The sequence below is a fragment of the Equus quagga genome, chromosome 15 (assembly GCF_021613505.1).
Source record: "Equus quagga isolate Etosha38 chromosome 15, UCLA_HA_Equagga_1.0, whole genome shotgun sequence".
Lineage (NCBI taxonomy): Eukaryota > Metazoa > Chordata > Mammalia > Perissodactyla > Equidae > Equus > Equus quagga.
Window position 1 is genome coordinate 1,396,876 of NC_060281.1, and position 24,307 is coordinate 1,421,182.

At 38.9% G+C, this 24,307-nt stretch overlaps 1 protein-coding gene across 1 annotated transcript in view; it reads right to left on the minus strand.

Moving 5' to 3' along the window:
* LOC124226455 (translation initiation factor IF-2-like) overlaps window positions 1-24,307 on the minus strand; it is a 55,682-nt gene that overhangs the window by 30,536 nt on the left and 839 nt on the right. The window contains exons 2-4 of the mRNA XM_046639777.1: window positions 23,409-23,850; window positions 21,414-21,537; window positions 18,241-18,368 (exon numbers count right to left, since the gene is read on the minus strand). Coding sequence (XP_046495733.1) covers window positions 18,241-18,368; window positions 21,414-21,537; window positions 23,409-23,850 — 694 coding nt within the window. The remainder of the gene's footprint in view (window positions 1-18,240; window positions 18,369-21,413; window positions 21,538-23,408; window positions 23,851-24,307) is intronic.

A 24,307-nucleotide genomic window follows, 5' to 3' on the forward strand; every position in this document is an offset into this window, starting at 1 on the left:
TGTTTGATTCCACAAATGATCCAAAGCCCGATGGTTTTCAAGGTAACCTTGAATCCAAGGAAAAAATTATGATTGTTTTATATAAACTGGCAGAAAACCACAAGGACAAGAAGAAAGCAACACTCAATATCACCAAAGAATGCACAAGAAAAGAAACTATAGATCAATCTCACTTATAAACATAGACACAAAAACACTAAATAATATACAAGTGTAATTAAACTGTCTATTAAAAATAAATGTCATGAGCAAGAAAAGTTTACCCCAGGTGTCAAGATGCCTCAACACCAGAAAATCTACTAGTAATAAACATAGTAACAAGTAAAGGAAAGAAATACTGCAATCCTCTAAGTAAATGCTGCAGGTAAAAAGGGCATGCGTACTGTGATGGATGGCAATTAGACTTGGGGTGCTGAACAAGATGTAGTCGTCACAGAAATCAAAATATAATGATGTACACCCAAAATTTATGTAATGTTATAAATCAATGTGACCTCAATACATAAATAAATAAATAAAATGAAGATTTTAAAAGTTAGTCTCAAAGAGAAAAAAATTACATTTATAATAGAAAATTTTAGTAAATTCAGAAGAGAAAGCTATTTCCTTAGCCTGATAAAGAAAATCTATGAAAAACCTAAAGCAAGCATTTTCCTTAATTGTAAAACTTTAGAGGCATGGCTTTAAATCAGAAACAAGACAAATATGACTATTATCACCACTTTATTTAACATCTTATTGGGAGTCCTAGCCATGGCAATAAGATAAGTAAAAGAAATAAAAGATATAAGTATTAGAAAGGAAAACATGACTATCTTTATCTGCAGATGACCTAACTGCATGGAAAATTCATAGAAATATACAAATTATTTAAAATATCAGCAAGTCAAGAAAGTTCGCTAGTTGTGAGATCAGCATACAAAATAAATAGCAGTTCAATACACTAATAATAGCCAGTAAGAAAATACGAAGGAAAACAAGATTCCATTCAAAAATAACATCCAAACCTGTGGATGCTGGGGCTCTACCTAACAAAATTTGGATGTGGAGACTCGAGAATGGGAAGTTTCAATTTCCCCCAAATTCATCCATAAATTCAGTGCTATTATAGTCAAAACTCTAACACATTTTTGAGGAAGTTGACACAGTTATCCTAAAATTTATTTGGAAAATTAAAGGGCCAGGAATAACCAGGACAATTCTGAAGATGATCATTAAACAGGGATCTGTTCTGTCAGATGAAACTTTAATGTTTACTGTGATTAGAACAGTGATGTATTAGGCAAAGGATAGGCAAATCAACAAAGAATACAGAAAACAAAGATCAGAAATAGGCCCAGACGCATATCAAAAAGTATTGTGTAACACATGTCATTATAAATCAGTCAGAAACAATGAATTATCCAATAAATGGTACAGGGACCATTGGTCTTCCTCAGAGGGGAAGAATCAGATATATTATACACAAAAATAAATTTCAAGTTTAGTACATACTTAAAGTGAAAACTAAAACTTTTTTTTTTCCTGAGGAAGATTCACCCTGAGCTAACATCTGTGCCAATCTTCCTCTATTTTGTATGTGGGTCACTGCCACAGCCTGGCTGATGAGTGGAGTAGGTCTGCACTTGGGATCCAAACCCACGAACTCCAGTCACTGCTGAATTCGAGCGTGACAAGCTTAACTGCTATGGGATGGGATCCACCCAGAAAACTAAAACTCTTAAAAGAAGAAAATGTACAAAAAACTCTCTACACATTTGAAGTACGGGAGAATTTCTTAAATGACACTCATTGAGCCAAAACTACTAAAAAAAGATTGATAAACGTGACTACCCTGAAATTAAAATAAGAACATTATTCACATCCAAAGACATCATGAACACAATGACAAACAAAGCTCAGACTGGAATATGAAATTTGCAAATGCTCTGAACCATCTTTTTAGTTTACATGAAGTCACTTCATATCATATTTGATCTTTTTTTAATTTAAAGGAATAGCTGTATTTGACCAGTGGACATTACATCTCTAAATGGTTAATTTCCTAATTTTTCTAGTTTCTAAGCGTAAAATCTTTATTTTATATATACTTTTTTAAAAACTTAAAATCCTCTTCTTTTTGTGTCAAAGATATTTGTTGTTGTTCTTCCACTGTTGAAAACATTTTTGCGGTGTTGCCAGGAATACCTCCTGTCACTTCTGAAGTATTCAGTAAACGTAAATCAAATGAAATTTGATGCTGCCGGCTTAGCGCTTGTGTTAACACCAACGCGTACTGTGTCACTGACATGGGAGCTGTGTTTTGTTTCAGAATTAAGTCACAGAGAGCATTCTCTCAGGAGTTCAGTGTGTGAACTACGGTCTTGAGTGGCGTCCTCAGGCCGGGCCCACTTCTTCACAAGTGCACCTTTCGGGCTTCTGAAATTTTCCCTCCTAATGCTGCTCCTTAATTATTTGGCAAAGACAATTTTTCCTGGCAGGTAGTGCGGATTTTTTTTTAATTAGTGAGGGAATGGTGGTGTTGGGAGCATGAGGAGTCTGAATTACTAGCAGTGTTACATTCCCATTTCTAGCACCATATGGTTAAAATATGCTGAAGGGAAAAGCAGCATATGGTTTATTTCTTTCCCTAGAAATTTCGATTTAGTAGTGACATACTTGGTAGCAGTTTGAAATGAAGAGAGACCATTTGAAGAAGCCTGAGAGAAGTTCTTCCATTACGTTCCATTGACACCAGTGCAAATGGTTGCATCAAGTGCCCCCCGCCCGTCATCATAGGAATAAACACGGTGTCAGAGAAACTGGGCCACAGAGGCAAGGGGACCCTCCAGAGAGGAAGGGCTCCTAACACCCAGTGATGTCTACAGAGGAAGAGGCAGGAGGAAGGAGCCACCCACCGTGAAGTTTCCAACGTTCCACCGTGCCTCAATTACAGCCCGAGTCAGCGGGGTGACTGCATTCAGCTACAGGATTACAACAATAAACCATGTTCTAGCCAATTCAGAGTATACTTTTGTTGCATTTTTTGATTGCCTATATAATTATAGTATTTGCCTGCTTTTGATGTCAATACAAGGTTTTGGATTAGGATAGAAGGAGAGAAGTTTGCTATTTGTGTGTGTATGTGCATGTGTTCATTCATCTGACATCCGTCTGGCTGTCTCTAGAGACAGGATTGCACAGTAGAAACCAAGCAAGTTTTGGAACCAGATGGGCCTAGCTTGAATCCTGCTTCTTCCACTGATGAATTGTGACCTGGACAAGTTACTTCGTGAATCTCAGTTTTCTCATCTGTACAATAGAAATGATAATACCTACCAGACAGTAGTCAAAAGAATTAAGGATTGCTTAGATGTGTAAAGTGTAAATAAATAATAATATAATAGTAACATAACGTGACAAAGAACAATCATCTTCTCTCCTGGGGTGGATAAACTGATAATGGGCTCTCAATTTTTCAGTGTTCTTACAGGTTTTTAAAATCTTTTTGGAAATGCTAGCATTTGAAAGAACTGAAATATGTTTACAATTAGGTATTTAATCTCTTGAAAGAAAATTCCTTAAATATGATTAACGATTTTACTCTCATTATACTTAAAGTTTGTGTTCATCATAATTAAAATTTATTGAAACCATAAAATTTTGTTTGTATGAATTTGTACCTAGATGTATCCACGCCTATCAATAAGAACATATTATTGCATTTCGCAAGGATCTTCTGAGTCTTGTGAAATATTGAGCACATCCTTGATATAAAAATCTAGAATCCAAAAAATAATGGGTTCTGAGTTTAACTTTCTGAAGATTTAATCCAAGGTCCACTCTCACTGGATTAGAATATAAGATCTTCATCAACAGATTCAAAGCCTTTGTTTCAGATAAACCCATTTCTTTCATTGATTCAAGTATTTATTCACTCATTCAGTCAAGTAAGAATTATCAAGAGCCACACAGATTTTAATTCCTCCTGCATGTGGTATGCAAGCAACAAGTGGCTCACAAGCAGGCAGGCCTCCATCTCTGCATCCCTCCGTCACCCACAGCCTTCCTTCATTCCAGCCTCTTCTGAATGGCCAATTCCTCCAAGAAGTCGAACTTTAACACAAAACTGGCAGACCCTCCTTGCCATCCCTTTGTCTAACGATACAACACTTTGAAATCCCTGAAGTCACTCCTTCACAGACACATTCTTTCTTGAACATATTAATACGTTATATAATTACCAGAATAACTCATCAACTAATTCAATATTCTCTGGATGTCTGAGTTATTTGCATTGATAACTACAAGGTTCTTAAAAGAGAAGAAAGAAACTACCTACTAACTTGCTTATTGTAAGATAAACAATGCTGCCAAATGAAAGGCATTTAGTGGCTTTAATGATAATAAATAACTCCTTAGCTGTATTTCTGTGGTGGTTATAAGAATATAGGATGGCCATTGACTGGGCATAGGGAGTGTTTTGCTAAGAGGCCCCTAAGAGACAAGGACAGTCAGGGAGGCAGTTTCAGGAGAGGAGGGAGATCCCACTGTGAGCCTGTGAGATGGGCTGTGACGGTGCTGAGTGGGGAGGATAGAATGAAGCAGAAGACAGCTGTCACAGGATTGTGACTTCTCCAGGGCCACTGTACCACTTGAACCTGTGTCAAGTAAAATTGCAATATTCAGGGGAAGTAAAAGAGATACAAATTTGAAATGGCCACAAAGGAGGGAAAGAAAACTCACCTATAATGTCAACTATGGGTTTCGTTACAATTCAGCAGCCGAAAGCCTTGCAAATTTTACTTTACAGTTCTAACCAAACCAAATCAGGTCTCCATCTGCATACTCCAAAGATTTTACTGGTTATCTTTCTAATTACCTTCCTGGCTGACATGTTAATCTATGATCATTCATCAACTCATTATTACAATAGGTTCTGCTTTTATTTCACTGTTGAATCATTTCTTAAACTTTTTATTGAAGTGCACTATTCACACAAAAAATACATATATCATAAAAGTAATACTTGAAGAATTTTCACAAACTGAACACACCTGTGTAACCGGCACCCAGACCAAGACACAGGACATTACCAGCACCCAGCGGCCTTCCTGTACAAGAGGGTGACTTATCCTGATTTCTAACAGCACAGATTAGTGTTGCCAGTTTTTGTACTTTACATAAGTGGAATCACAGTATGTGTTTTTTGTGTGTCTGGCTTCTTTGACTTAATATAATATTTGTGAGATCCATCTATACCGTTGCAAGCAGTAGTGGGTCTTTTTTTCATTGCTTATGGGCTGCCGTTGTGAACATACCATAATTTCTTCTTCCATTCTAATGTGAGGGGCATTGAAGTACTTTTCAGTTTGGAGTTACTATGATAGGACTACTATGAACATTCTACTGCCTATAAAATTGCAATGAACTACCACATAAAACAATGTTTTTTGAGAAAGGTGTTCACATTTCTGATTAATAAATGTTTATATGCTATTTGCTACATACTAGCCTGTACTCTCAGTACTTTATAGTATTTATTTACTGTGTAACCCTCTGGACCATCCTACGAGGTAGTTTTATTATTCCAATTTAACTTGTGAGGAAATGGAGGCACAAAATAGCACAGCGAGTGGATGGTAGAACCAGAACTTGAGTTCACGTAGCCTGGCACTGAAGTCTGACATCGACTTTTAAAAACATTTCTAAGAGGAACTGGTAGATATTGTTTACTTATCAGTTCCCTTCCTTTCTTGGCACCTGGGAAGACAATGATGTTTGCTGTCATGGAGATTAGAGCTATGGTGCCCAGGTATCATCCCTGAGTCAAAATCTTGGATATTTCTCAGTCATGGGAACTCTAATTTTTTCTCTCCTTGCATCCTGTATATTGGCCTAACTTTTCCCTTTTCCACAGAAACTATTTGAGCTTCTGAGGAGGTTCTCTTTGCTCCCTGCCCACTAAGAAACAGGACACGGTTTCACAATTTCTCGCTGCATTCCCATAGGCTTTGGGAATTTCTGTGCCAACAGAATTGGGACATACACACATGATTCCTTCTCAGGCTAGTCCGCCCATGACTGTTTTCCCTTCTCAGGGAAAGATAAGAAGCACAGAGGTATATTCTCCCAGTACTTATCAGTCTTTGATTCATACCACACATTTATTTAGTATTTACTATGGGCCCAGAAAGTGCTTGCCATTATGGCAAATACAAAATGGAATAAGAAAGAATCATGATCTTAAGAAGCATACAGGCTAGTAGAAGAAATAAGTAGGGTTTCGTTTTTAAAAGTATGAAGCATATGTGGGAAAAGGGCTGACATTTGGAAGACTTAAGGCCCATCAAAGCATGAACACCAACCAATCAGGATGCACGTCCCATCAGACAATGGAGTGGCTGTGCCAGCTGAGCAGCGTCTGAAGCACAGACTGGCATGTGTGAGGGACGAGGCTGGAAGAGATGTAGCCCGAACCTGAAGCATCTCAGATGCCAGGTGACTGCCCTGACTTCGTCTCTGAGCCCAGAGCCGCAGAGCCCTTCCGAGCACGGTTGTAAGACAACACTGCTGCGCTGAGGGCCTTGTCCCTCAGCCCTTGGGCCCAAGGGAGACCCAAAGCCATAGAAAAAGAGGATTGTTCTGGCCGATTCTAGTGATTTTATTTCTCAGCAACCTATGACCCAAGCACGGCTTACATTTTTCACTCACTAAGCTTGCTCAAAGTCCGCGAAGACTAGTCTGGTTGGTTGTGTTTGGACATTTGGAACATTGCAGAGCTGTCATCCCTCAAGAAGCAGACAGCCAGCTGAGCTTTCGACTTGTCTGTGCCAAAGAACAACTGCAATGGAAGCTCACAGAGGACGCACACTGTGCCTGGAGTTTCCTGCTGCCAGCTGGCTGTGCTCACGCTCGGCCCTCTTCCATAACATTTCCCACTGTGGGGGCCACTGAGGAGGCCACGGAAGCCAAGGTTAGGGGGCTGGGCACATCCCAGGGGAGTGAGATGAACGAAGGAATGTGGAGGGCATCTCAGAGCACTTCTGAACTAATCTCAAGAAGCACGTCCCCGTTAGCACTATTCTTTTCTCTTGAATTTGCCCTTTTGGCAAGTGGTTTGCTAATTTCTCCCATGTGAACTGAGCACTGTTTCAACCACCAAGAATTAGTTGGCTAAACGTACCAGCCTGGCTTATAAAGCAGGGTTGAAAGATCTCTGGGCTCACTCTGGGGGAGAACGGCCTGGTGGAGAAAGTGTGAGCGCTGGCCTCAGCACTGGGTGTCACTTGACCCCAAATCCACTTGCTCTAAGGTCTTAGGAAGGATTCTTATCGTCATTTTTCTCATCTGTAAAATGAAGATGATAATGTTAACTATCTTATATTGGGTAGAAAATAAAGGAAGAAAAGAACTTGACACATAGTAACTAAACAAAAATGAGTTGTTTCTGTTAGTCTTACTAATATTACCGTATGTTTTCCTACACCTCTTTCTGTTCCTCAGTGGGAAAGTGTAGATACCCTTTGTTAATGAAGTCTTTTTATTTAGGAGCCACAAAATAGCAAAGATACATGTATCTTTCCAAAGCATAAATCACTAAAAAAAAAATACTAAAACTTTTAGAAATGTAACAGAAGTTCAGAGATTTTTGCATATTTTTTCCTCTGTGGTGACAGGTCTCCATTAAGACCTCTTTCTAATTTTCTGGACAAGCCAGGCTCCTCTGAATGCAAACAACTAAATTATTCTCTAATCAAAGACGTATAAAGATCACTAAAATGCCTGCCAGCTTATTGAATGAAAATATTTAATAGATATTATTGATTATTCCTAAAATGGCAGGCGGGAGGATGTCACACTTAGCTGGACAAGGAACCTTTTCCTCCCACTGCTCCTCAAGGTGCACTTGCAAAGGTGTGCTTTGCAGAGAGAACCACCTTCCCAGAGGGACCAGCGCTGGCCAGGGATGCACTTCACAGAGTTATAAAAACCCATTACGACAGGGAAGGCTGCTCAGATGCTAAGGAATGGAAAACACCAGCTACCCGAAGACCATGCGACTTGGATTACACTGTTAATTTTTAGAGTGACTTTCTGTCACAATTCCAGTGCTTTTTGCCTCACGTTGGTCATCCGTAAGACGGGAATGATTTAAATTTTCCTTACAGTGACTCCGAGATATTTAAAAAGATTAACAACAAAATAAAACTGTGAAGTGCTTTGAGTTCCACAAAACGATCAAGGATTGATACTAGAGAGTGAATCACGCACATCGACAGATGGCACTCCTTGTTAGTGCAGGAAGATCTGCACGACCAGCTAAGTGTTGTGTGATTTTATAAGGAACTAGGTCAGCAGGAAGCACCAAGCTCAAAAAAAAAAGAAAGAAAAACCGGTGTGTGTGTGATGATCAATTCTTTGAATTATTCATTCTCATCATTGATTGCTTAATTGAGCAATATAGATACATAATTCCAAAGTGCCCTCCAGAACTCGAGATATTAGGGCAACAGCAAGTCTCTCTGGCCTGGAAGGATCTGTCTGAGATATACAGAGGGTCCTGTTTTCAAGGGGAATCTGGCTAGGACTCCTGATGAAGCTTTTCCCAACTTCTCACCCAAATTTGCTTAAAGAACAAGATGAAAATACAATGCAAAGAAACCAAGCGTCTCAAGGAAACCCAGGCCAGAATCCCGGCAGAATCTCCAGGGTGTCAAAACTGACAGAGAGACTAGGAGCTCTGAAAGCAGAGCATGCTGGGAATGTTAATTTTTCATGTACCACAACTTTCTAGATGGACGGAATGTTAGGAATTGAGGTTTAGGAAGAAGACTCCATCATAAGCCACTAGAATTGTCAATTAGAACATATGGTAACAATTGCACTAAGAGCTACTGTATTAGCCTGTCTAATGGTGGGAAAATGGCGATGCTAAGATCTACTGACATACCATTTGCATAGAAAAATATGATTATTTACTTAAGCGTGAGTAGAGCCAAAAAACCCAAACCCACAATAAATTTAAAATGGTGTAATTGAAGGAAAAAGGAAAAGGAACATAATTCTCAACTCCTATATTAAAAACATATCTCTTAAAGTTACTTTAACTACTTTAAAATGATACTTGTCATCCTTTATAGGATGCAAGAAAATATTTTTTCTATGAAATAGGAGCAGAAACTTATAAGGGGAATGAAAGCAACGAAAGTACGACATGATTACAAGACAAACAAAAGACATACAAGAAAACCAAAACTGCAATTATAACTCAGAAATTCCACTCATAGACATGTACCTAATCCTAGAGAGACTCTTATCTAAATGTGCCAGGAGTTCTATCTGTGAATGTCTATCATACAGCAATTTGTAATAGCAAATATCTGTTAACCACCCTAATGTCCATCAGTAAATAATGGATATATAAATACATTTTTGAATATTTAAAATATTCAGTAGTTGAATTAAATCCACAACAAAAGCAATAAACCCCAAAATTTGCACTATGGAAAATCAAATCAAGGATCGTAAGGACAAACTTGAGTAGTTTTCTCAGAAGGCAGAGAAAAATGGTGAAAAGATGAAAATCCTAAGAAAAGAGACAATAGTCATGGAAGGCAGAGAACCAAAACTCAACCCAAGAGTACTGGTAATCTCTAGAAAAAGAAAAAACACGCTTTTGGAGTAGAAAAGATGAATATTAAGATAAAAAGTGTTCACCATATTCAAGGCAAAACATTATTGAAAAAAGAAGAAATAGAACCACACTGAGTTATGTTCTGGAAAAAAACTTTGAATTCAATGATTAGGAAGGTCTATTTTAAGCATTCAGGAAGGAAAAGAATTAATGACTTCTAATAAAATTGAACCACATGCTATTTTTGACTTGATTTTCCACAAACAAAATTATGGAAATCAACGTAGCAACATCTTGTAAGGGAAAAATTGTGAGGGTAAAAGTTTCAAGCACTGTGTTCCCAGAGAATTTGACCTTCGAGGTATGAAGGAAACAGAAAGATATTTTCAGGTTTGCAGGAGCTCAGGAAATGAACTATCCATGTGTGTCTCTTGCAAAGGTTGATGCTGTGCTCCTGCTGACCAAGAGATGGATCCTAACAAAGGCCTCAAGCAGAGGGAGTCATGGTGTCCGTCCAACCAGTTCAACAGAAAGACAATCTCAAGAACTAGTGCCGATATTGTTACAAAACAGGAGGCAACATAGCAAGTAAAATGTTAACTTAATGATAATTATCTGGGTCTAAACTTGTAGATTATAGTAAGGGAAACACGAAAGTGAGGAAAAAAGCAGAGAAGAAAACTGAGCTAAATTCCTCATTTTGTTTGAAGGGAGTCAAAACCTATCTTTTCTTCTATAATCCCGATAATTAAAAATGTGAATTAAAGTACAACTTTGAAAAATTCAAAGATAATATATACAATTAAACAACAAATACTAGAGAGTGTAGAAGCATATGACATAAGCAATATTACTAAGAAAACATGAGAAAAATCACTAGTCAAGATAAAAGAAATGTGAGTAAACATATTAATAATAATACTAATTTGAATAATTGAAAACTCCTTAATAGAAGGCAAAAACAATTCAGATCCAGTTTAAAAACATTGACCCTCATGATACTTGTAAGAGAGACTCTAAAACACACTGATACAGACACGTTACACATAAAAGAATGAGCAAATATACATCAGGCATTCACAGAAGAAACGAGGGAATACTAACTTCAGAAAAGACGAAGGTGTTCATGGTGACCAAAAGGTCATCACCCACCAACAAGGACACATGTCACAAGGGAGCAATGGTCCTTCAACTGCACAAGTGGAGGAAGCCAACACCAGTGTGCATATAGAGCAAGGATGCTGGAAAGACTAGAAATGCGAAGAAGAAACCATCTTGTTACAGGGGACGTAACACACCTCTGTGAGCGCCGAATAAATAGTTATTTGATTAATATGCATAATTTGTAAGTTTGAAACTACTGATATATTGACTTTTCTATCCTAAGAACAGAAAAAATATACATGCATGTACATTATTTTCAAGATTAATATAACTTATTAAAATTCAACAAATACAGTTACAACAAATGTCCACTCAAATGTCCACCCAAATCAAAAATTATAGAGGATACATTCTCAGACCACAGTGCAGCTAAACAACTTTTTTTTTTAAAGTTTAAACAATCGAAAACTCAAACACTTTGCAAGTTACAAATGCCTTCCTAAATAGCTATCTATGAGAAAAAAATCAAAGGTAAAATTACAAACTTGTTTTAAAATATTGAAAATAGGACTAAACTCATCAAACTTTACAGGATGTGTCTGAAGGTAAATATGCATCCTGAACTATTTTTTATTCTGACTAAAAAAAACAATTTAAATAATAACACCAAATGTAACTTCAATTTAAGAAGTGAAAACAGAACAATAAAAGAATCTAAGCAAAATGAGAAGAAAATATTAAAATTAAATACATAAATTAATACATGAGAAAACAGGAAAGTAGCAAAATTGGTGAATAAACTACAGTACTGAATTCCAAAAGAATGAGAACAAACAATGATATGAAAGTTCTAGCAAAACTAATAAAGAAAAAAGGAGTAAACAAATAAATAAATTAGAAATAAGAAAGAATATGCAATCTTAAAAGGATTTAATAACAGATTCAAAGATGATTATGTTTTTAAAAGTATTAGCGTAAATAAATTAGCTTAATAAATTTGAAAATCTTAATAATGAGGAAGGATAACAAAGGAAAACAGTCGTGGGCCAAACCTAAAGAGACCAATATCCACTGAAGAATTGAAATTTAAAGTTTTCAATAACTACCTTCAAGGCAGCTGCAGGTTTAGTAATGAGTACTTTTTAACTGTAGAAATAAATCATTCCTGTGGCGCATACTCTTCTTGTGCATGGAAAAAAAAACATGAAAAATGTTCCAACTCACTTGAGAATGCCAGGATAACCTTCATAGAAAAACCTAAAAATGTTTAGTATAGATGCAAAAGTTTGAATAAGAAATTAGTACATTTAATTAAGGTTATATTAAAATAATAATTTACCCTGAAATATTAAAGATTGTCCTAAGAATTCTTGTATATAATTCCTATGAATAAATCACACACAGGTTGCAGAATAAACCCATAAACATCTCAACAGATATGGAAAATACTTTGATAAAATTTCATAAACTCTTTTGGGTTTTAAAACTTGCATAATAAGCTCAGACTAACATGATAATTCATTGACATAAAAGAGAATATTCATCTTTAACATACAGCCAACATCTTATTTTATAACAATACACTGGCGGCATTATAAACTAGTCAAGAATATCCATTATTACTGCAGTTAATTACATTATTATGCATTATTACAACAGTTCCAACTGTTCTAGAAGCCACAGCCCAAAAAGCAGAAACATAAGGTATATTTGTTAATTTTAAAAAAATTGGGAATAGGTACAGTTATTTACACATACTATGATTGTTTACCTTAGTAATCCAAGGGAATCAACTGAAAAAAGCATTGGATCTAATAACATAGTTCAGTGAGGTGACCAAATGCAAAATAAATATACAAAAATCAACCAGATTTCTAATATTAATAATACACAATCAAAATATAATTAAAAATATCCCATTCATAATAATAACCAAATATCATAACAAACAATCCCAAGAATAATCTTTAAAAGAATTCTGCAGGACATATAAATGAAAGTTACAAGAGGTTGTGAGAAGAATGAACAGACTTTCAGGCATAGAAGAACACATCTTGCGTGAACGGGGGAAATAGGCTTAATGTAAACCATCAACATTCCAATATACATTCTCGGAGTACCAGTGTGTCAGAAAGTGGATCTTTTCAAAGCAAAAGTTTGCCAGGAATAAGTGGAAGACACTAAAAATATTTGAAAATTTAATACGGAAAGCTTGCCCCACCAGATGGTGGTGGGATGTCAAAATAGAAATAACAACAGAATAAAACAGACAACAAGCCAATTCTAGTAGACTGAAAAATAAAACAACGACAAGCATAGAAAAGCTCTGTGTGAAAGGGACATCACAAGTTAGTGAAGACATAAAAGACAATTAGTTAATGGTCTGAGAATTATTTAACAAATAGAAATAAAATAAAGTTAGTTCCTCACTTTATACCATAAAACAAAATAAACTAGAATGATTAAATATTTTATTAAAAATTGAACCCGCCCCCCAACACACACACAAACCTAGAAGAAAATATGGGCACTTATCAGATCTCAGGATGGGAAAATGCTTTTTAACTATAAAAGCATTGAAAGAAATCATGCAAAAAATAGTACAAACTTGATTGTGGAGAATAAAATTTAAAATTTCCCTAAAATAAGAAAGAGAACCAAAAACTGAAATGAAACCTCCATCATCATGAAAATATATATATATAATTTAAAAAGTACAAATTGGGAAAAACATTTGACATAGATTTATGCTAAAAAATGTTTAATATAGTTAATATATAAGGAGCTAATGTAAACCTTAAAAGTTCAATAGACAAATTGGCAAAGAATGAAGTATCTACTTCAAGAAAGAAAAAAGAAGGAAGGGAGAGTGAGAGGGAGGGAGGAGTGAGGGAAGGAGAAAAGAAAAACTAAACATGAAGGAAAAGATTAAATTACTCAATTTCAGATACTTTTGTTTTAAAGGCTATATTTTTCACTTATCAAATTGGCAAAACTTAATTTTTTTTTTTTTTGAGGAAGATTAGCCCTGAGCTAACTGCTGCGCCAATCGTCCTCTTTTTGCTGAGGAAGACTCTCCCTGTGCTAACATCCATGCCCATCTTCCTCTACTTTATATGTGGGATGCCTGCCACAGCACGGCTTTTGCCAAGTGGTACCATGTCCGCACCCAGAATCTGAACCAGCAAACCCCAGGCCGCCAAGAAGCCGATCGTGCAAACTTACCCGCTGCGCCACCGGGCTGGCCCCTGGCAAAACTTAATTCTAAAGCCCAGTCTTGTGGAATGTGAGATTAGAAATTGGAACAACTTTTCTGGAAAGCAAGTTTAATGATCTATATCAAGAATTAGTGCCCTTAGATTGAATACTCTACTGTTGGCCATCTGTCCTCTAGAAACAATCAGGGAACACTTGCGGGCAGGGACTTTCATACTGTGTTACACTTGTGTTAGTTGAATTTAGTGTTAATCACTCCAGATGGCACAAAATAGCCAACATCAGTTGGAGGGGGTGTCACAAGTAATTTGTCACTATGAGTGGTAAAAGTGCTAAACTTTAAATATTAGCTAATAGGAAGGGCCAGCCCAGTGGCACAGTGCTCAAGTTTGCACACTCCACTTCAGTGTCACGGGGTTTGGGGTTCGAGAGTTCAGATCCTAGGTGCAGACACACACCACTCATAAAGCCATGACCTGGTGGCAACCCACATACAAAACAGAGGAAGATAGGCACAGACGTTAGCTCAGGGCCAATCTTCCTCACCAAAAAAAATACATATACATATATTAGTTAATGGACTAGAGTGCACAGGAAGTTATCTCAATCTACCCATCTACACTGAAGGTGATGGCCCTCCTACTCGTAGTAGGATTCACTTTCAGAGAGGGAAAAGACGAAGCAGAAAGAGCACATGCCCAGGAAATTTGCACCAACCAGAGCCTTTCTTGTCCATGTTATATCTGAACCATTGGAGGGGAACAATGTATATGTGTGTGTGTTACGGAGGAGAGAAACATCAGAACCACTTACATAACTGAATTAGGTGCGGCCCTTTAAGAGACGTGGTACAGACATTAGAAACTTTGTTCTGGAAGAAGTTTGATGAGATGGGTAAATTTTCACTAAATGTTGGAGGCAGATGGTAAGGCTGGGCACACAGGGCCCCCTGTTTTATGGAAGAGCTGGAAGGAAGTTGACTTGGGTTGGAAGTGGTGGTCTCTGCGGGTATTTTTTCTTTTTATACTTTCCTGAATTTTCCAAATATTAAGTAGTAAACATATTATTTTTATGACCAGAAAGAAATTATTAACAAAAAATTTTGCAAAATTATAAAGAAGTACAGAATGTTTACAAAGCAATCCTATAATCTTCTTTGCTTTCTGATCCCGACATCAATTAAAACATATAATGAATATTTACAGAACAGGATTTATGTCTTTCTGACGAATCTCATAGAGTCAATTCTATCACATACTAAGAAGACAGCCTCTGACAGCATAAAGTGACTTGATCTTCCTTACGTCTTCATCTAACCTGCCAAAGACAATTTCGTGGCTCTTTAGGCAATACAGATTTAATTAAAAACCAAAACAAAATATAATCATGACATATCATTTCATCCTTCACGAGAACATGCCCTGTTCTTTGAGGAAAGGAGTGGTGAAGACCACAAGGGCATGCTTTAGTTAAGAGTCTTCATTCCTACCCACAGGGAACCGGGTCAACGCCCTCTCTAGGGAGAAAATAAAAAAGCGGCAGTAACCTCCACTGAACTTCACGCACTAACCAACTGAAAGCATATTTTAAAATGCGCTGAAAAAATGCTTCAGTGTTGTGGGGTTAACACAGTACAAATGCTGCCAAACTTCCTGTTACTGTTGTTGTTGTCTTAACCCAAGGATCCTCCTTTGAGAACAGAAGTTTCACACTGGGGTGGGCGGCAGAGGACGGCTGCCCTGTGTCTGCACCGTGTCCCAGAACCGCCTTTCTAATAACTCGTGATTCTGAAGGGCACAGGAAACACTGTAATAAGTGCACCTTGTGTTTTCATTTATTTCTTGGGAGAAGAGCAGTCATTATTAATGTATGTTCTTGACATATCATTGGATTCACATTCCCAACCGTTTTGAATTACCACCTAAAATATTCTTTTGAGGAATGTTAAAAAAGAAAAAGCCATTCTCAACTCACTCGCTGTAGCACATTTGTTTTCCATGAGTTGTACTATTCCAGTTCTGATTTCTCTAACACTGTGAATAGCTACCTTAGGTTTCTTGATTTTTAAATATTATTTTATAACACAAAATTATACTAGAGATATTTCTACTTTTGACCCTTTGGGAAGGGAAATATCACTTCTACTTTCCACTGCTTGAAAGAAAACATATAAATAAAGATCGTTTCCTACTTTTAAGATTTGAAGTTTATGGTGTCATCTTGTTTATTTGTACATAAAAAGGAGCGTAAAGCAGGGTTTCTCAGCCCTCGTAGGACTGACGTTTTGTGCTGAACACTTCTTTGTGGTGGGTGCTATCCTGTCCATTGCAGCCTGTGTAGCAGCAACCCTGGCCTCCCGGCCCATGCCAGTAGCACCCCTGTCCCCAGCGGTGACAGCCATAAATGTCTGTAGACATTGCCAGAAGTCCCCGGGGGGCAAAAATCCCCCTGGTTGAGAACTCTGGTCTGAATTACATCACTCACGGAGAGCCACGTGAGCGTTACCTGTCATCTCTATCAACTACAAAGTCTTCAAAAGAGAACATTCCTGTCTTTGCAACACTGGACTTCTGACTGCTCCATCATTCCACTAGTCCTTAAATAGTCTACCTAAAGTGAACTAATGAGCAACTAAAATTTTCCATATCCCTCAAATAAAAACGGCTGACCAAACAGCTGGAATTTAGGTGTTAGACATAACCGTCACACTGAAAATTCATCCCACTTCTCTTTATATTACTTCCTGGGTTTTACTTGGTCATGAAAATCATCTAAATTATTTATCACAATGAATATTCAAACTTTTGGTTCAAAAGTCCAAGTAAAGAGATTTCCAGTAAGAAACGGATAATTTAATATAATTCATATAATGCGTACACTTCCTTTTTTATTCATAAATGGTATAACTAATGCAGCAATGAAGAAGTCTGTATCGGTTATACACCTTTTAAAGAGATTTTTTATTATTTTAATTGCAACATGTTTATTGGAGATTTTTCAGAAAATACAAAAAAGTATGTGGATCCCCATCATCCACACAGAGATAACCGCATTTAGGTGCTGATCTTTCTAGGTTTATCTTATTCATATAAACATATCGTACACCACATCCTGAGCAGAACACACTTTATGTCACCTCATGGAAATTAAACCTAATGTTTGCAATAATAAATATAGTTAGCTTTCTCAGACAACAATGTTTTACAGCAGGAAAGCACACGACGCTGGTCTGTCTACTTTCAGCAATAATCGCCACATGCCAGCATTTTCCTTTCTGTTTCTCTAACCCAGCAACAGTAAGAGAGAAGCGGGCCCTCAAATACAATTAGGGCTTATCGTTTGGTTGTTGCTGTTCCATTCTATGTGTCATCTACATATAGATTTCCAAAGTCCTGCCAGTTTTTCTGAGAATTCTGGGGAAGGAAGACAGGGTCTTACACTTTCATGGTCGCCTCTTATTTTCCTTTGCTCCCTATGGACCCACTGAAACAAAACAAGCAAGTAACAATGACAAAACCCTTCACGCCAGGCCATTTATGTGGTTAGAAGATGTCACTGAACATCTGCCCTGGAACCTTGGAAATCCTCTCTCCAGACCCCTTCTGCCCACCCTCAGGAGCTCTTCAGGAACTCTCATCCGTTGCAGTTCCCAGCTCCTTGTCTCCCTGGCTCTCTGTGCCCTTTCTCTGCCCTCAGGAGCCAGGAAGTCCCCTGTTCCCTATCCAGAGCCCAGAGTGGCTCCTCCAGCACCTCGTCCCCTCCAGGTGGATGGAGAGTGCTGAGAGAGCTGCAGAACCAAGTTCTTGATTATCGTAGGACTTCCAGTCAGAGGGTTCTGGTAACCGATTAACTCTCCAATCCAAAAAAGAAAGTGAGGAAACCACCAGATTATTCTAATTTTGTATCTATTGACCACAGGTCAAAGCAAGGATCAGAGTAGTGGAACGAGCACTTGTGAATCATCAGGAGATGTGGGGCGCTGGAGCCTGGACTGGCCTTATCTAACCGGGTAACACAGGACTCATCTCGTCACTGTGTCTCCCTTCCAGCCGCCATAAAACGGGAACAGAACCTCTGCTAATGAGAACACTGGCGACGCACATAACCATCTGCAAAGCTCATTCAAATAAATTGGCCGCTTCCATCCTCAAAACAGCACAGCGAGAAAGAAACAGCATTTGTAGCTCTCCTCCTCCTCATTTATGGGCCCAGAGGAATTAGTGGCCTGGTTGAGTCCCATCAAAGTAGCAGAGCTCACAAATGTCTGGGAATCCACACCCTGCACCCAGCTGCCTCCTCCTCACCTGGAGGGAAGTTTATGAGGATCCACCGTGGGGACATGCGGCAAGGCTCTTTCCAAATGAAAAGAAGTGAATGAAAATCCAACTCGTATTGCTGTATTTATTTTCAGACAACTTTGGACAAACGCCACCTACGTGAGAATGCTTTGGTTAGAGTTCAGTAGTTTCCACAAATACTCTCTTCAAATGGCACAGTATATTATAAAATACAACTTTACACTCTATCACGATTGTTTAATTTTTCTGGACTTACCTTTTAGATTTATCCTGCTCCTTATCAACTGGCAGATGACCCAGCTGTGTGGTGATCCAAACATTTATCCAGCCTGGTTACTTACACACGCATGCACACACATTCCCCCCCCACACACACCTTTTCTTCCTCCATGGTTTCTGGTAATGGCTTTTTTCCTTGCCTTTGAGTATTCACAATGCAGCCTGAAAGCCCAGCAGACTGATTTCCCTCTTATCCAAGATAAACTGATGCTCAGAGACCCTCTGGAGCATTCCACAGTGGTCCCAACATTCTCCCTCACTGGCATAGAAGATTAACAATGAATTCTATCTGAAAAACCTGAAACCACAAAAGCTCAAAAATGTCATTTCCTCAAATATTCTATGTTCCAGATTTCTAATTCCTTTTGTAACTTTCCACAGAATCTTCTCCATAATTTTCATTCATTTCTCAAGCTATGACACCCACAATTGAACACATTTTCTATTGAGTTTCCTGTGTGCTGAGTCAAATGGTTTCAAATGATACAATTACTTCATCAAAAAACAAACAGGCATTTAAGAAACATCCTCCCGTACCCAATCTGCACTAGAATCTATGAGATCCAAAGGCACAGTTGTTTTCAAGGAGAAAAAAGAAAATACACTACATTATGAATTGCTTGTGAAGGAAATAAAATAATTTGACTATATCTCCGTTATATTTGCTTTCTCAAAACCACCATATATATTCCTGATCAATGTTTATATTTCAGCACACCAGGGTCCTAAATCCCATTTTATCCTACCCTAAACACTTTACAATTGTGGTTTTCCAACATATATTGATACCTTAGATTTATTTTTTAATGATTTATTTTTAATAAATTTCATGCTAAGATTTTTTTGCAACATTGAAATTTTTCATCAGAACATTCACTTTGTTTTAAAAAAAATCAAATATAACAATCCTCCTCACACCCAACTGAACACCCTCAAAATGAAAAGTCTCCTGACCACATCTGCTTTCAGAAGACAAACATAAACTTATTTGAAAAAATATGAAATTTAAATAATGAAATAACTGATACATTTATGTACTCATTTTTCTCTCTCTATCATCCATCAGTGTCTCAACTATCTACCATCTATCTTTTGCCTGTCACCTATCTATCATTTATCAATCTATCATCTCTCTATCTCTCTTTGTGTGCTTGACCCTCAGCTATGTTAAATGATGTTTCAGTTCTTTGACTGTAGTCCTTTTCTCAACACCTCTGTAACTTTGATAATTATGTTATTATTTTAAGTTTTATTGATTGTAATTTGGAAATTACTTGCACTTCTGTTTCTTGTCTGATAGTCAGTCAGTTTCTCAACACTCCTCTGTGGAATAAGGCTCTTACCCCCTCCATTCGTTCTTCCACTGCTGCTCCCTTCTTTCACCCCCCACCTTCTGTCAGCTAGCTGTACATCCACTTTTACTTTGTCTAGGTTGTAAAGCGGCTGTTAATTACGAGAGCTAACACAAAGGTTTTCTATTTAAATGGGGTTGACTTGAGTTTTCTACCACTCACCATAGAAACTCTCCTAATGTCACTGAGACCTCCTGCACGCTGGCTGCAGGCCAGGAAGGGAGGGGACTCTGCCACCTACCTTGTGTAAACGACTCCACTTTAAAAAGACGTACGACTTTTTGACCTGTAATTTATAGTTAATTAAAATATATCTCATAAGACAAAACAAAATGATAAGATGACGCCCTGCAGTGGTTCTAGGACAGTATCTTACTCAGGAAAAGCCTTTTAAAAATAAAGCCATTGTAGAATATTATTTGAAAACACGGGGATACATTGTTTATTTTCTAAAAGAGACTACTAAAATTGAAGGAAATAGGCGTATAGTGATCCTGGTGAGAAGATTTATTGCATTTGAAACATATTCTAGGGGTTATTGTCTTAAGTATAAAGGCCACTAATGGGTAACAAAGGAAGTGACCATGACTTGAGCATAATTTATAATATGTAGCTCAGTTTCTATTTAAGTCAAATATTCTATTTTTGAATAAAACTCCTGATTTTCCAGAAAACCTCCATAAGTGTATATTTCCTATAACTTTAACTTTAAAAAAGAAGTGTAATTTTCCCCATCATGTACCTCTATTCTTTTCTGCCTCTCCATCAGATTCCTCTTCCTCTGTGAAGGAAAACCACAGCAACCTCCTTCCTGTTGCCCTCACTACACGTTCTGCTTAAGTGACGCTCAGCTCATCATACCCAGGGATTACGTATGGCCAAAATATGTTATTCATGCATTTATACTTCACCTCATTTCAGAAAGTACTTTAGATAGCTTAAAAAATGCATACATACAAATATAAGCTAGTAATGTATAAGTCAAAAATAATAAACCAAGATAAGGTAAATCTTACGTTTATGAAACATCACAATTAAGCAGGCCATAACACTTTCCTAAATCGAGCTGTAAATTTACTTCTGAGCTTCCTGATAATCGAAATAAAAAGGTGACGCTGTAAGGGTTTAGTTCAGGGGAAACAAAATTTCTGCTAATACTAAACTCTAAAAGAAATTTTCCTTAGGGATTGTGGGCCAAGATAAGAAGGGAAGGGAAGTCTAGTGTGCCCATTACCAGTGTTTTCTGGAGTGTTCTCTCTTTTTCTCTGTATGCATATAAAAGACTCTTGCCATAAATACATCACACAGTGAGGATACTCTCCACGGTCAGGTTCAAGAAATCAGAAAAATATAAGCTTTGTAAAAGGAGAGTTAAAGGGATCTGATGTTGTGGTTCACAAAAAAAATTTTCCCTCATCCATGTCAGAAATAAAAGGGAAATGGAGCAAATTATTTTTCTATTTTCTCTATATAGATATTATTTCACTATTCCTAATAACATCATTTTCAAATGAGTGAATTAGACTCAGTAAGTTGAAGAGAAGTTACCTGAAACATTGATTTGTCCAAAACACGCAGAAATTCCAGAGGCATATCAATAGTGAGAATCCAGAAGAAGTGAATCCAGTTATTTGTTATACTCACTGATGAAGTAATCTTAAGGTGACAGCACCTTAAATGTAAACACACAGTGAAAATAATATCATTAGTCATATTACCACAGATCATGTGATGCAACTTATAAAAGATGTTATGTCTGTGTATTCAAAAAAATTATCCTTACAAATGCTAAAACTACCCCCAAAATCACAGTTTCTCTAGTGAACGTTTAAATATGTGTTAAAACTGATAGCTCTCTAAAAGAGTGGCAGCTCTCCTGTTCCATACTGGACAACTGTCTTGTTTCATCAAGAAATCATTGATGAAAAACTCTAAAATATCATTTGGTGAATGAAATATCACCACGGTGGAGTCACAAAGACTGCCCAGACAATGGATAGAATATTCATTCCCTGTAATAAATGGGTATGGACTCGTCAATTATCAAGAAATTACCAAATACTGGTTTGGACTTGAATATAATTAATGTCATGCATAATTGATTCATATTGATCAATTCTTCCACAATTTTCACTCAGAAAAGGAAATATGCGCAGTTAATTAGTTGAAAATAACAACTGCTGGTTCAATTAAATTTAGCAAATCTCACATTCTAGTGTTACCATATGTACATTTGTTTGAAGTAATAATTAAACTTCTGTACTAGATTGCAAATTTTGGAACAAAGTAAACAAATTACATTATGACACATGGAAATACCTCTAAAAATATGCATTTGCCTTCCTCTTTGAAAATTAAGCATAAATGCCTTAAGTGAATCCCTAATAAATGCCTGAAAAATTACTTGATTAGATGGGTATAAATTTGACCCATTCATTAACAACTTCCACATAAAACTATGCACGTCGGCAGTCATGGGACACATTAAATTTCTCTCTTAACACCTTCTCCACTGAAAAAAGACAGAAAAGAAAGAAAGAAAAAAACTTGGAAGTGCTAGAATTGAGGCAGGAGTTTTATTCACAACTAGTTAGAGGGAAAATTGATGGGCTCAAAAAATTATTTCAGACTGAAAAAAATGTGCAGTCAGAGGAAATATCGATAGGCTGCTAGTGGGCAATTATCTTGATACTTGCTTCTAGAAAAGCATAGAAGGAGGACAACACATTTAAGGCACTTGGTACAACATCTAATAGAAAACAAATTGACAAAAAACTGTCTTGGTTGGACCTCACAGCACCTGGATGAGGCAGGCGGAGTCGGGGATATTGTCCTTTCATAAGGGAGAGTCATTTAGAGATTAGCTCAAGGTCAAGTCAAAAGCCGGTTCTTTTGACAAAACTTAGTCTTGGGGTGCATGCTGCCCTTTGAAGCTAATGAGGAGGGGCGGTGAGTTTCAATCATGAAAACAAAATAGTAATACAAGCCTTTTTTTACTTGTTTGATATCTCTCTTCCTTTTTTTTCTTGTGGTTTATTGTACAGATCATCCTTTAAAAAAAAAAAAAATTGGTGACCAAAATAACTTACGCAGAAGGAACATGTCACATGTGTACAGAAATGTTTACATGCAAAGTTTATTGCTGGAAGGAACAAACTGAACGTGACAGCTATTTGAAGTACAAATAAGCGTGATTTGATTTTAACATAGGCAAACGTGTTACCAAGACCTGTTTCCATCATGGTGTAGTCCATGTTCAGCGGAGAGTTTAATAAAGTTTACAAACCTTATATGCCCAACAAGCAGTGAGTAATCCTATTCACATCAAATCAACAACGACAGAGAGCCTATTATCTGCAAAGCACTGTTAAGGGGTAGACTCCTTCACAGCCAGGGGCGGACTCAAGATTCTCTCCCTGTATGTACACGTATGACGTTCGCGTCAGTGCTTCCATCTGACCTGCACTCAAGAATACCGTGCCCTACAACTGAACTAAAGCTCACACAAGACCACTTGCATCCCAAACTCCTGCATTTTCATACTTGAATGCAACTTCCTTCCTTCCAGAAAGAAAAGTTTTGGGTGGCAAGACGGCCTGCGTCCTGGGGCGGGACAGAAGGAAGCGGTTTCCGGACGCCCGGGCTCCGGCAGCTGGCAAGGGCGGAGACGCGCGTCGGCGGGCGCGCCCCGGGCAGGCAGGTGCGGCACCTGGGCGCCGACGTCCGCGGGGCGTCCCGGCAGCGGCGCCCACGTGCGCGCAGCCCGCGCCCCGTCCTGCGGGAACTTTCCCGGGCCGAGTCCAAGCGCGCGGAGGGCGAGGCGCCCGGCGGTGGCCGTGCCGCGCTGCCGCCTCCGCCCGCCCCCCGGCGTCCCCGCGCCGAGCTGCCGCCCGGACCCCCGCCAACTCCGGCCCCCGGCCCGGTCCGGCCCGGCTCGGCTGCCCTCGCCCCGCGGGGCCGGCGGCGCGCGGCTCCCGGCCGTTGGCTCCCGAAGGATCGGGGCGGGCGTGCGCCGAAGTAGCCTCCTATTGGCTGCCCGCTCGGGGCCTGGCGGGCACTCCGGAACGTGATTGGCCGGCGCTGCCCTTGCGGGCCGAGCTCATTGGCGGGCGCGGGGCCGGGGCGGGGCGGGCCCTAGGATTCCCGAGCGCGCGGCGGGGCCGGAGCGGGCGCCCGGCCGGAGCCGACCTGACGGCGGGCGCGGAGGGAGGGTGGGCGGCGGTCCCGGCCCGGCTGGGCGAGGCGGGGCTGGCGGCGCAGGCGAGTGTCGGGCGGCGCTTCGGCCGCGTCCGTCAGCGCCCCCTCCCTCCGCGCGCGGCGGCCCCGGCCGGCCCGTCAGCTGTCAGCGGCCGAGCGGCGGGACAAAGACCCGCAGCGGCCGGGACGGCGCCGGCCTCCGCCCGCCGGCCGCGGACAATGCGGCTCCCGGGCGCCCGCCCGCG